Source organism: Staurois parvus, unplaced genomic scaffold (assembly GCF_062004578.1).
Source record: "Staurois parvus isolate SC_StPar_1 unplaced genomic scaffold, SC_StPar_1.0 ptg000254l, whole genome shotgun sequence".
Classification (NCBI taxonomy): domain Eukaryota; kingdom Metazoa; phylum Chordata; class Amphibia; order Anura; family Ranidae; genus Staurois; species Staurois parvus.
In genome coordinates, this window is record NW_028318050.1 from 1285292 (window position 1) to 1297609 (window position 12318).

General features: G+C 43.9%; 1 protein-coding gene across 1 annotated transcript in view; it reads right to left on the reverse strand.

The window, feature by feature from the left end:
• Positions 1-994: 994 nt before the first annotated feature.
• The window catches only part of LOC149459569 (uncharacterized), a 180977-nt gene continuing 169653 nt past the window's right edge, over positions 995-12318 (reverse strand). Inside the window, exons 10-11 of the mRNA XM_089680933.1 lie at positions 7358-7640; positions 995-2325 (exon numbers count right to left, since the gene is read on the reverse strand). Of these exons, the coding sequence (XP_089537059.1) occupies positions 2177-2325; positions 7358-7640 (432 nt within the window). The 3' untranslated portion in view covers positions 995-2176. The remainder of the gene's footprint in view (positions 2326-7357; positions 7641-12318) is intronic.

Consider the following 12318-nt stretch of genomic DNA (forward strand, 5'->3'; position numbering starts at 1 on the left):
GCCAGAGGATGAACATGAGGATTTTGAAGGATTTTAAGTACCGGTAAGTCATAACCATTTCAATAAAAAAATCTGATGTTTTTAAATGGTGTTGCCTCTGAAAGGGGGGTAGTCTTATACGGCGAGTATAGCCCAAAACCTATGTTTTAGCTGGAAAATTAGGGGGTCGTCTTATACACCCAGTCGCCTTATACGGCGGAAAATACGGTAAACAAATTTAACAAAACAAAATGATTTGAATAACGAATTGAAAGGAAACCAAACCCGATTGTTCTGCACACGTCTGGTAGGTATTTGGACCCCTGGCAGACCTGACTCCTCTCTGGAGGTTTATAATGTGACATGTTCATGTACTGTCCGCAGTGAAAGCTGAATTTCAGGATCAGCAAATCTCCATCCATTCCTCGTGTCTTCTTCCTGAATCTCGGGGATCTTTGTGTACTTCCTCCAGATCTGTGCCGTCATCCAGGGGGAGACTTCCTGAAATAAAGACCGCTCACTGCTGCTCCCTCTCCTTGTGCAGGGAGACTGGTCTTGTCTCCGCCCCCTCCTGTACGTCTCTTCAGGCAGTCTGCTTGGCCCCTCCCACAACTCTGCTTGCTGCACAAGCTATATACAGTGCAGTGATGATGTCACTGCTACGTTTACAAGATAATATCCGGGTTTGTAAAGGCGTTTGGTGCACATAAAGTGAATATATCAAGATATATTTTTGTTGTTACTGAGGAATATATATAAATTGGAACGTGTTGTCCCTGGAGTTCAGCTACTAGGGATGGGCTGCATGTGTGAGTCGAACATGAACAAGAACATAAGCCATTCGGTGGGACATTCACCCGCCGCACCCCACAATGCACTGCGCCCTGACTATGCATTGTGATTGGTCAAAGCACTGCACCTGACCATAGGGCAGGTGCAATGCTTTGGCCAATCACAGAATAGGGTAATGCCAGGAGGGGGCTGTTTCATGTACAGGAATGCAGACAACACAAGATGCTGGTGTGAGGAATCATGTTGTACAACAGAACTACATCCAGGTCAGCACAGAACAGGAAACAGGAAGTATAAGGCGATGCAATATTACCATATGCAAGTAGGGTCACAGTTTTTGCATAATAACTCTATAACAGGGGCGGGGCTGGGGTGATCCTGCCCCCTTGTGATGTATATAAGAACTGTCATTAGGGGCGCAGCTGTCAGAGGGCCGGGAGCCAGTGTTGCGGGGGGGGGGGGGTCTTTTCGGGTAGCGGTGGCGGGCATCATGATTGATATTGGATCTACTTCAGAGCACATAGTTTAATTCTTATTTTTATTAAAGGACTTGTCAGAGATTGTCTCCTGTCATTTTTTACTACCATGTACCACATACTCATTCACACGGGGGGCGGGATCAGGGGGCCCCATTGTTAAAGGGGGCTTCCAGATTCCAATAAGCCTACCGCCCACAGACCCCCACAGCCCTGGCCAGATGAGACCCTTGCCCCCATCAACATGGGGACAAGGTGCTTTGGGGGGAGGGCCACCCCTGTCCTAAAGCACCCCCCATGTTGAGGGCATGTTGCCTGGTATGGTTCAGGAGGGGGGGAGCTCAATCGCCCCCCCTCCCTCTTTCCTCACTTGCCAGGCTGCATGCTCAGATAAGGGTCTGGTATGGATTTTGGGGGGGATCCCCATACCATTTAAAAAAAGAATTTGGCATGGGGGTTCCCCTCAATATCCATACCAGGCCAGAAGGGCTTGGTATGGATGGGAGGGGGGGCCCAATGCGTTTTTTTTTTAAATTTTGTTTGTCAGACAATGCTGACAATTCATTTTCCATTAAGCTGACAGCAGGGAACCCCACCGACAGCTGGAACATGAATGAAGGTCTCACTACTAAAATCATAGACTTCATCACAGAACTCATGCTGGATTGTAGGAGCTGAGCGGGATCTCACCACATACTCAGATGCAGGAAGATACCACTCGGGTGTTCGGTTCGTGTTCAAAGTTCGCGGTTGAACGTTCTGTAGGTTCGGATGTTCGACCGCAGACCAAACGGGGGTGTTCAGACCATCACTAATTAGTACAGTATTGAGGTAATATTCCATCTTTCCTAATGAATGGACAAATACATTTCCAACAACAGTCTATGTGTGCGCTGCGTGTTATATCCTCTGTGTTACTTTACAATGGGCTATATTTTGTTTTGTTTTTCAACTTCTTTGAATAGAAAGAGATCCTTGGCCAAACGTCCAATACTGGGCTGTGCCTTCAGGATCCGGGCCTTCTCCTTACTACTGGCGTCCTCCAGATCATCAACAACCACAATCACCTTCTCCTTCCCTGTGTATAAAGACATCACGTTACATCCAATACAGACATCCATGGAAGAATATTTACATGGGATGAGTGAGGCAGCAGAGAAAGTAGGAAGTGTAGTAGGAATAGTAGTAGTTGGGGTAGTAGGAGGTATAGTAGGAATAGTCATTGACAACCTTCTCGACCCTTTACAGTCTGGATTTCGCCCCCTACACTCCACTGAAACTGCCATACTAAAACCCACTAATGATCTACTAACTGGAAAAACCAACGGCCACTATTCAATACTCCTACTACTCGACCTCTCCGTGGCTTTTGACACGGTTGTTCATCCCCTCCTCCTCAAAAAACTCCACTCTCTTGGCCTCAGAGACTCTGCTCTCTCCTGGTTCTCCTCCTACCTATCGCAGCGCTCCTTCAGTGTTACCTTTAATGCTGCCACCTCCTCTTCACTTCCCCTCTCTGTAGGGGTCCCTCAAGGTTCTGTCCTTGGACCCCTTCTCTTCTCCATCTACACCTCCTCCCTTGGTCACTTGATAAACTCCCATGGCTTCAATTACCATCTCTATGCTGATGACACACAAATCTGTCTACCCCTCACCTCACCCCTTCAGTCTCCTCTCGCATCGCTAGCCTACTAAGCGACATATCGGCATGGATGTCACTCCACTTCCTCAAACTCAATCTTTCCAAATCTGAGCTCTTAGTATTCCCCCCAGCCCCTGCCCCCTTCCCTGACTTCTCCATCAAGATCAATAACACAATCATCAGTCCCTCCCCTCATGCCAGGGTACTAGGTGTAACCCTAGACTCCCATCTGTCCTTTCAGCCCCAAATCCAATCACTGTCCAAATCTTGTAGACTTCACCTCCGCAACATCTCCAAGATACGCCGTTCCTAACCTCAGACCACTAAGCAACTTATTCACTCCCTTGTTATCTCTCGCCTTGACTATTGTAACTCCCTCCTCATTGGCCGACCTCATCACAGGCTATCCCCTCTTCAGTCTATCATGAATGCTGCTGCCAGACTCATCCACCTTATTAACCGTTCTGTATCTGCCACCCCTCTCTGCCAATCCCTCCAGTGGCCTCCACCCCTCTCTGCCAATCCCTCCACTGGCTCCCAGTTGCCCAATGGATAAAATTCAAAACACTAACAATAACATACAGTGGGGCAAAAAAGTATTTAGTCAGCCACCAATTGTGCAAGTTCTCCCACTTAAAAAAGATGAGAGAGGCCTGTAATTGGCATCATAGGTAGACCTCAACTATGAGAGACAAAATGAGAAAAATAATCCAGACAATCACATTGGCTGATTTGGAAAGAATTTATTTGCAAATTATGGTGGAAAATAAGTATTTGGTCAATATCAAAAGTTCATGTCAATACTTTGTTATATATCCTTTGTTGGCAATGACAGAGGTCAGACGTTTCCTGGAAGTCTTCACAAGGTGGGCACACACTGTTGCTGGTATGTTGGCCCATCCTCCATGCAGATCTCCTCTAGAGCAGTGATGTTTTGGGACTAATATATAATAAAACCACTTCCTTAAACTAATAAATTTAACCCCCACAGCACCAACAACACCTTCACCCTTGAAGATGTACAATTGTGATTAAATAAATGAAAAGTGCCAAAAATAAATAATATTCCAGAACAGTGTCCTTACAATATAAAAACAAAAATCCTATCAGTCCACACATTGAATAAAAATATATAGTATATCGTATATCTTCTTCTTATGTGATAATAATGATAAAAAAAGTGTCCAAAAAATTATATAGTCCTTCAAATACTTCCAATGCTTTCCACGATGATATACCCTCAAAAAAAGAAATATTACAGTGTATTATCTTTTAAACACATAAAAATAAGTGACAGCACTCAAGTGAATAACCAAATAAGATTGATAATTAGTGTAACAAGTGAACACAGTGAAAAATCGTGAATCCAAACAGTGAAGGACACTGTGTATGTGAATCACTCTTCAGTGCTCCAAAACAAACCAACACTGTGACACTTCTAATTGCAGTAAGGAACGCATACCCTTACCAATAATCCTAAACAAACTTGCTTTCAATATCATATAATATCTGGTGGGAGACGGCGCTCCTGTAGACCTTCCCAAGGTTACACTGTATTCAAGGCACTATCTAGGTCCATAAGCCATGATGTTCCATGTCTCCATATACCAGGCACCATATGGGTATAAACATATGAGGAACAGAATAGTGTGATACCGCCAGAAATATGCCAATAAAAGAACTTTATTCAAATTGCTCACATTATTCAAACTTTAATACCGCTTAAATACTGTGCAGTAGCCTTGCTGCCATCCAGGAAACATCCAGGGACAAATAGATAGTCTTTTCCCTTTTCCAAAATGGCGCCGGTCAACTTCTGGTGCCCGTGTACGTCTTGACGTCACTTCCCTTAAAGGGAAGTCCCTTATCTATTTGTCCCTGGATGTTTCCTGGGTGAGCAATTTGAATAAAGTTCTTTTATTGGCATATTTCTGGCGGTATCACACTATTCTGTCCCTCATATGTTTATACCCATATGGTGCCTGGTATATGGAGATATGGAACATCATGGCTCATTCCTTACTGCAATTAGAAGTGTCACAGTGTTGGTTTGTTTTGGAGCACTGAAGAGTGATTCACATACACAGTGTCTTTCGCTGTTTGGATTCACGCTTTTTCACTGTGTTCACTTGTTACACTAATTATCAATCTTATTTGGCTATTCACTTGAGTGTTGTCACTTATTTTTATGTGTTTAAAAGATAATACACTGTAATATTTCTTTTTTTTGAGGGTATATCATTGTGGAAAGCATTGGAAGTATTTGAAGGACTAAATCATTTTTTGGACACTTTTTTATCACTATTATCACATAAGAAGAAGATATACGATATACTATATATTTTTATTCAATACTCTCTAGCTCCCTTATCTCCTCCTCCCATGCTCGTCTCTAAGACTTCTCCAGGGCGTCACCCATCCTCTGGAACTCTCTACCTCAATCTTTCAGACTATCATCTACTCTACCTACCTTTAGGCAATCATTGAAAACCTTTCTCTTCAAGGAAGCCTATCCCGCCCTCTGCTAATACTGGAATCCTCTACTCTTCCAAACACTCCATCCTCCACAGTTTTACCTTTTGTACCACTAACCCCTCCCTCCTAGATTGTAAGCTACAAGGATCAGGGCCCTCAAATCCCTCTTTTATTGAACTGTATTGTTACTGTATTGTCTCCAACTATAGTGTAAAGCGCTGAACAAACTGTTGGTGCTATATAAATCCTGTATAATAATAATAATTGTAGTAGGAGGTGTAGTAGGAATAGTAGCAGTTGGGGTAGTAGGAGGCGTAGTAGGAATAGTAGTGGTTGGGGTAGTAGGAGGCGTAGTAGGAATAGTAGTGGTTGGGGTAGTAGGAATAGTAGTAGTTGGGGTAGTAGGAGGTGTAGTAGGAATAATAATAGTTGGGGTAGTAGGAGATGTAGTAGGAGGTGTAGTGGGAATAGTAGTAGTTGGAGTAGTAGGATGTGTAGTAGGAATAGTAGTAGTTGGGGTAGTAGGAGGTGTGGTAGGAATAGTAGTAGTTGGGGTAGTAGGAGGTGTAGTAGGAATAATAATAGTTGTGGTAGTAGGCGGTGTAGTAGGAATAGTAGTAGTTGGGGTAATAGGAGGTGTAGTAGGAATAATAATAGTTGTGGTAGTAGGCGGTGTAGTAGGAATAGTAGTAGTTGGGGTAGTAGGAGGTGTAGTAGGAATAGTAGTAGTTGGGGTAGTAGGAGGTGTAGTAGGAATAATAATAGTTGGGGTAGTAGGAGATGTAGTAGGAATAGTAGTAGTTGGAGGTGTAGTAGGAATAATAATAGTTGGGGTAGGAGGAGGTGTAGTAGGAGGCGTAGTAGGAATAGTAGTGGTTGGGATAGTAGGAATAGTAGTAGTTGGGGTAGTAGGAGGTGTAGTAGGAATAATAATAGTTGGGGTAGTAGGAGGTGTAGTAGGAATAGTAGTAGTTGGGGTAATAGGAGGTATAGTAGGAATAGTAGTAGTTGGGGTAGTAGGAGCTGTAGTAGGAATAGTAGTAGTTGGGGTAATAGGAGGTGTAGTATTAATAGTAGTAGTTGGGGTAGTAGGAGGTGTAGTAGGAATAGTAGTAGTAGAGGTAGTAGGAGGTGTAGTAGGAATAGTAGTAGTTGGGGTAGTAGGAGGTGTAGTAGGAATACTAGTGGTTGGGGTAGTAGGAATAGTAGTAGTTGGGGTAGTAAGAGGTGTAGTAGAAATAGTAGTAATTGGGATGATAGGTGTAGTAGGAATAATAATAGTTGGGGTAGTAGGAGGTGTAGTAGGAATAGTAGTAGTTGGGGTAGTTGGAGGTGTGGTAAGAATAGTAGTAGTTGGGGTAGTAGGAGGTGCAGTAGGAATAGTAGTAGTTGGGGTAGTAGGAGGGGTAGTAGGAATAATAATAGTTGGGGTAGTAGGAGGTGTAGTAGGAATAGTAGTAGTTGGGGTAGTAGGAGGTGTAGTAGGAATAGTAATAGTTGGGGTAGTAGGAGGTGTAGTAGGAATAGTAGTAGTTGGGGTAGTAGGAGGTGTAGTAGTTGGGGTAGTAGGAGGTGTAGTAGGAATAGTAATAGTTGGGGTAGTAGGAGGTGTAGTAGGAATAGTAGTAGTTGGGGTAGTAGGAGGTGTAGTAGTTGGGGTAGTAGGAGGTGTAGTAGGATGTTTGGGGTCCATTTTTGTAGTTCTGTGTGGAAGGTGTCAGATTTGGCTTGTTGTTTCTCCACTTTTTGGTGTCATACAATACAAACACAAGAAATGACACCAGAATGCCGGAACATTTGTCATTGCAGCAATTTTCTGGGTGAAGTGGGGCGTTATCTGACAAACGCCGGGGGGGGGGACAAGATGTTTGGCCATGATTGTGTGTGGGGGATGGGCAGTGATAAACCCTACTACCCGAATCATACATGATGGAACATCAGCCCATGTAGCCGTCTGTGTTATGAATCAGCCACATATATGATGACCTCTTACCTAGGCGTTCACACAGATATCTCAGCTCCTCATCATATACAGAGCCGGTGACGTCCACAATGTTGATTCGTCCTCTTTTCTTGGTGTGATACAAAATACCGAACGTGCACCGAGAGACGGCCTCCCTGAACTGCTGCCATCCATTGTTGGAGATGTAGTGAGGAAGGACGGTTATTATATTGATATAGAAGTGCTCCCATTTTAGTCGGTTGATAAGCCATTTATAGTCACTCTCTGATGACCTTGAAAAGATCCCAACTGTGTGATATCCTGGAAGATACCTCTATATAATGAAAGATACAAAACAATAATCATTAGATAACAGCAACAAGAGAAATGATTGTACATTACACTAAATCCAGAACCAGCCCCTGCCCCCTCCCCCGACTTCTCCATCAAATCAATAACACCATCCTCAGTCCCTCCCCTCATGCCAGGTACTAGGTGTAATCCTAGACTCCCATCTGTCCTTTCAGCCCCAAATCCAATCACTGTCCAAATCTTGTAGACTTCACCTCCGCAACGGATACATCCGTTCTTAACCTCGGAAACCACTAAGCAACGTATTCACTCCCTGGTTATTTCTTGCCTTGACTATTGTAACTCCCTCCTCATTGGCCGACCTCATCGCATGTCCTCCACCCCTCTCTACCAATTCCTCCACTGGCCTCCACCCCTCTCTGCCAATCCCTCCACTGGCCTCCATCCCTCTCTGCCTATCCCTCTATTGTCCTCCACCCCTCTCTACCAATTCCTCCACTGGCCTCCACCCCTCTCTGCCAATCCCTTCACTGGCCTCCACCCCTCTCTGCCAATCCCTTCACTGGCCTCCACCCCTCTCTGCCAATCCCTCCACTGGCCTCCACCCCTCTCTGCCAATCCCTCCACTGGCCTCCACCCCTCTCTGCCAATCCCTCCACTGGCCGCCACCCCTCTCTGCCAATCCCTCCACTGGCCTCCATCCCTCTCTGCCAATTCCTCCACTGGCCTCCATCCCTCTCTGCCAATCCCTCCACTGGCCTCCGCCCCTCTCTGCCAATCCCTCCACTGGCCTCCACCCCTCTCTGCCAATCCCTCCACTGGCCTCCATCCCTCTCTGCCTATCCCTCTATTGTCCTCCACTGGCTTCCCATTGCCCAACAAACAAAATTTCAAACATTAACAATAACATATAAAACCATTTATAACTCCGCCCCAAATTACATCACCAATCTTGTCTCCAAATATCACCCAAACCTTACACCCCACTCCTCGCAAGACCTCCTGCTCTCTGGCTTCTTTGTCTATTCCTTCCATGCTCGTCTCAATAACTTTTCCAGAGCCTCCCCATCCTCTGGAACTCTCTACCCCAAGCTATCAGGCTATCACCTACTCTTCCCACTTTTAGGCGATCTCTGAAAACTGATCTCTTCAGGGAAGCCTATGCTGCCTTCAGCTAATAATGGAATCTTCTACTCCTCCTACCAGTCCATCCCCCACAGTTATTACCTTTTGTACCACCAGCCCCTCCCTCCTAGACTGTAAGCTCCCAGGATCAGGCCCTCCTATCCCTCTTGTATTGAACTGTATTGTTTCCGTATTGTCTCCTGTTATATTGTAAAGCGCTGAGCAAACTGTTGTCGCTATAAATCCTGTATAATAATAATTACAAATCTCACAATGCCGCGGGTTCCAGCAATCCTGGGATCACTATTAGGGGTCTGTCTATATTACCCCCCTCAGTACTGGACACTGTCACCCCCTTCCTGCCCTGACCAATTTTCAGCTTTGAGTGCTCTCACACTTTCATTGATAATTACTCAATCATGCAACGCTGCGCCCAACTGACATTTTGTTCCTTTTTTCACACAAATAAAGCTTCCTTTTGGTGGTATTTAATTAGCACTGGGTTTTTCTATTTTTTGTGCTATAAATTAAAAAATACTGTGAACACCTCACTTTGGTAGAAAGTTCTTTAGCTGATCTCTCTAAGCTCTGACATTTGAAATGTAAACGTTACTGAGTCACTGGTCTTTTTATGATTTTTTTTTTCTAATTTTATCAATGACTGTAGAATGTTTATCTACTGCATATGGGTATGTCTTGTATTTTTAGGTAAAAATTTCTAATAAAAAAATTAAAATAAAATTTAAAAAATACTGAAAATTTAAAAAAAAAAAAATCTTGCACTTCATTTCTGTTATACAATTTTGCAAATAAGTAATTTTTTTCATAAATTTGGGCCACAATGTATACTTCTACATTGCTTTGGTAAAAATAACCCCAATCGGTGTGTATTATTTGGTCTGTGTGGAAGTTATAGAGTCTACAAGCTATGGAACCAATAACTGATTACTGATCACACCTGATGTACTTTTGTCTTGAGACACTAACAAGCCAGGACAGTACAAATACCCCCCAAATGACCCCTTTTTGGAAAGTAGACATCCCAAGGTATTTAGTAAGATGCATGGAGAGATTATTCCACAATTCTTTGTAAAATGAATAAAGTAAATAAAATTTGAGGTTTTTTTCCACACAATTGTTATATTAACAGGTTATTCCTCTCACACAGCATATGCATACTTACAGCTTCACACTGCTGCTCCTCCTGAGTACGGGGACACCACGTGTAAGGCTTGTCCACAGCCTGGCCACATACAGAGGCCCAACATCCAAGTAGCACCTACCGGCATTCTGGAGGCATAAATTACACATCTAATTTCCTGACTACCTATCACATTTATGAAGGCCCTTTAGCACAAGGACAATGGAATTACCCACAAAATGACCCCATTTTGGAAAGCAAACCCCCCGATGTATATTCTATGAGGCATAATGAATCTTTTGAACAGGTCTTTTTTTTCCACAAGTTTTCGGAAACTGTGAAAAGACAATGAAAATCTCAAAATACATTCTGCTACTCCTCCTGAGTATAGGGATATCACATGTGTAAGACTTTTCCACAGCCTGGCCACATTCAGAGGCCCAACATCCTAGTAGCACCTTCAGACTCCTAACTCATAGCATGTACATACCAAGAATTACTCCCCAAAAATACATTCTGCTGAGCAAAGGGTAAACAAAAAAAATACCTGTGGTTTTAGTAGTGAAATTGTCCAGAGGAGAGCATTGGTCCAGGCAGCAAGCAGGGACGTGGTCAGCGACAGAGAAAGGAACTGCCCAGGCAGCAGGAAGGAATACTGTCCATAGCCACTACAGGCAGCAGGCAGAAATATTGCCAGCACAGCCAAAGCATTGGTCCAGGAAGACCAATGCGTTGTCCAGGCAGAGACATGGTCCAGCAACAGCCAAATGAGTTGTCCAGGCAGAGACATGGTCAGTATAGTCAAAATATCAGTCCTGGTAGTAGGTAGGAACACGGTCCATAGTACAGGTAGCAGGCAGAGGTGTGGTCAACTCATGCGGAAGGCAGAGGCATGATGGCAGTAAGTTGGCATAAGGCAGAATTATCAGGCTTAGGGCCTTGCACAGGGGTAGAGGCTCCGTCCCACCCAACCTCTTCGAAACCTCTGGACTAAAAGACCTGTTTGCGGGAATTACAAAACCCGGAGAAAACCAAAAACTTTGTTTTCTCCACTCAGAAAATCTATTCTGGAGGCCCTCACATACATGTGTTATCTCAAATCCAACTAATACAATGGCATAAGATCAGTTCAGGAGGCAGGCAAAAAGCACGGTTGATTAACAGGCCAATGTCAATTCACGTGGAAGGCAGAAACGTGGTTGATAGTTCAAGCGTCAGGCAGAGGCCTCATCAATAAACAGTCCAAGATCAGTTCAGGTGGCAAGCAGAGACATTGTTGATAAACAGTCCAGGTCATACAGAGAAATAGGCGATAGTGGAGAATGGAAAATATCTTGACTAATAGTGTAGTGTTGTGTGATAGATCCGGAAGCACTCTCCAATACAGAACCCTGGCTGGGAAGGACATTAGGGACAGTAGTATCGGGTGTCATGGCGAATTTGGTTACTGGAACATAAACAACATTTTTGGGGGTTTGCGATCTGTTTGGACAAGAGGGAGGATATCGGGGAAATGCCTCTTATTGAGTTTGGTCAATGAATCAAAGTGAATTTGTTCAGGGGTATGACCAGGTGGATAGAGAAGGGCTGTAACAATATCCTCTGATACATCAGGTAGGTTAGGGATCTTTGTGTGCACTTACAAAAGATGACATAAGAATTGTACGGGGCTAACTGAAACAAGTAGATGGTAACCTTTTTATACCAATAGATTGATCTCCTGGTGGCTAAGTATGGCTGTAACATCTGGTCATTCATATCCACCCCACCCCATAAACTGGTTATAGTCATGTATGCATCTTGGTTTCTGAACGGGACCTTGTCTTGTTTGAAGTTCCACAAAGGTATCATCAAGAATTGAGGAAAGGGTATAGACATCTCTTATCTTTCCACTTTAGGGCTAGGATCTCTTCATTCCGCAAACTGGCTGTTTCATCCAGTTTTAATTTTGTAGTGACCAGTCGTTGTAGGAAGCCCTTGAGGTTGGCCCGTGCTGTCCCACAGTTTTCTTCAGATAGAGATGGCGGAATAATGGGAGACTTGTGTAGAAATTATCTACATACAAATGGTAACCCCTCTAAAACAGCGGTTCTATAAGCTGCCAAACAATTTTGCCACTTGTCCCCATATAGGTAGGACATCCAGGGGGGTCTAGCTGGCTGTCCTTTCCCTCATAAATCTTGAAGTTGTAGGTATATCCCCTGGCCCTGTCACATGCCTTGCAGAATTTTACTTCATATTTGGACCGTTTACTGGGGATGTACTGTTTGATGCCAAGCCTTCCAGTAAAGTGGACTAGGGATTCATCCACACAAATATTTTTGTCAGGAGTAAACGTTTCCGTAAAGGTACAGCAAAAAAAGTTGATTAGTGGCCGAATTTTGAATAGCTTATCATAATCAGAATGATATTGAGGAAGGTACTGGGTATTATT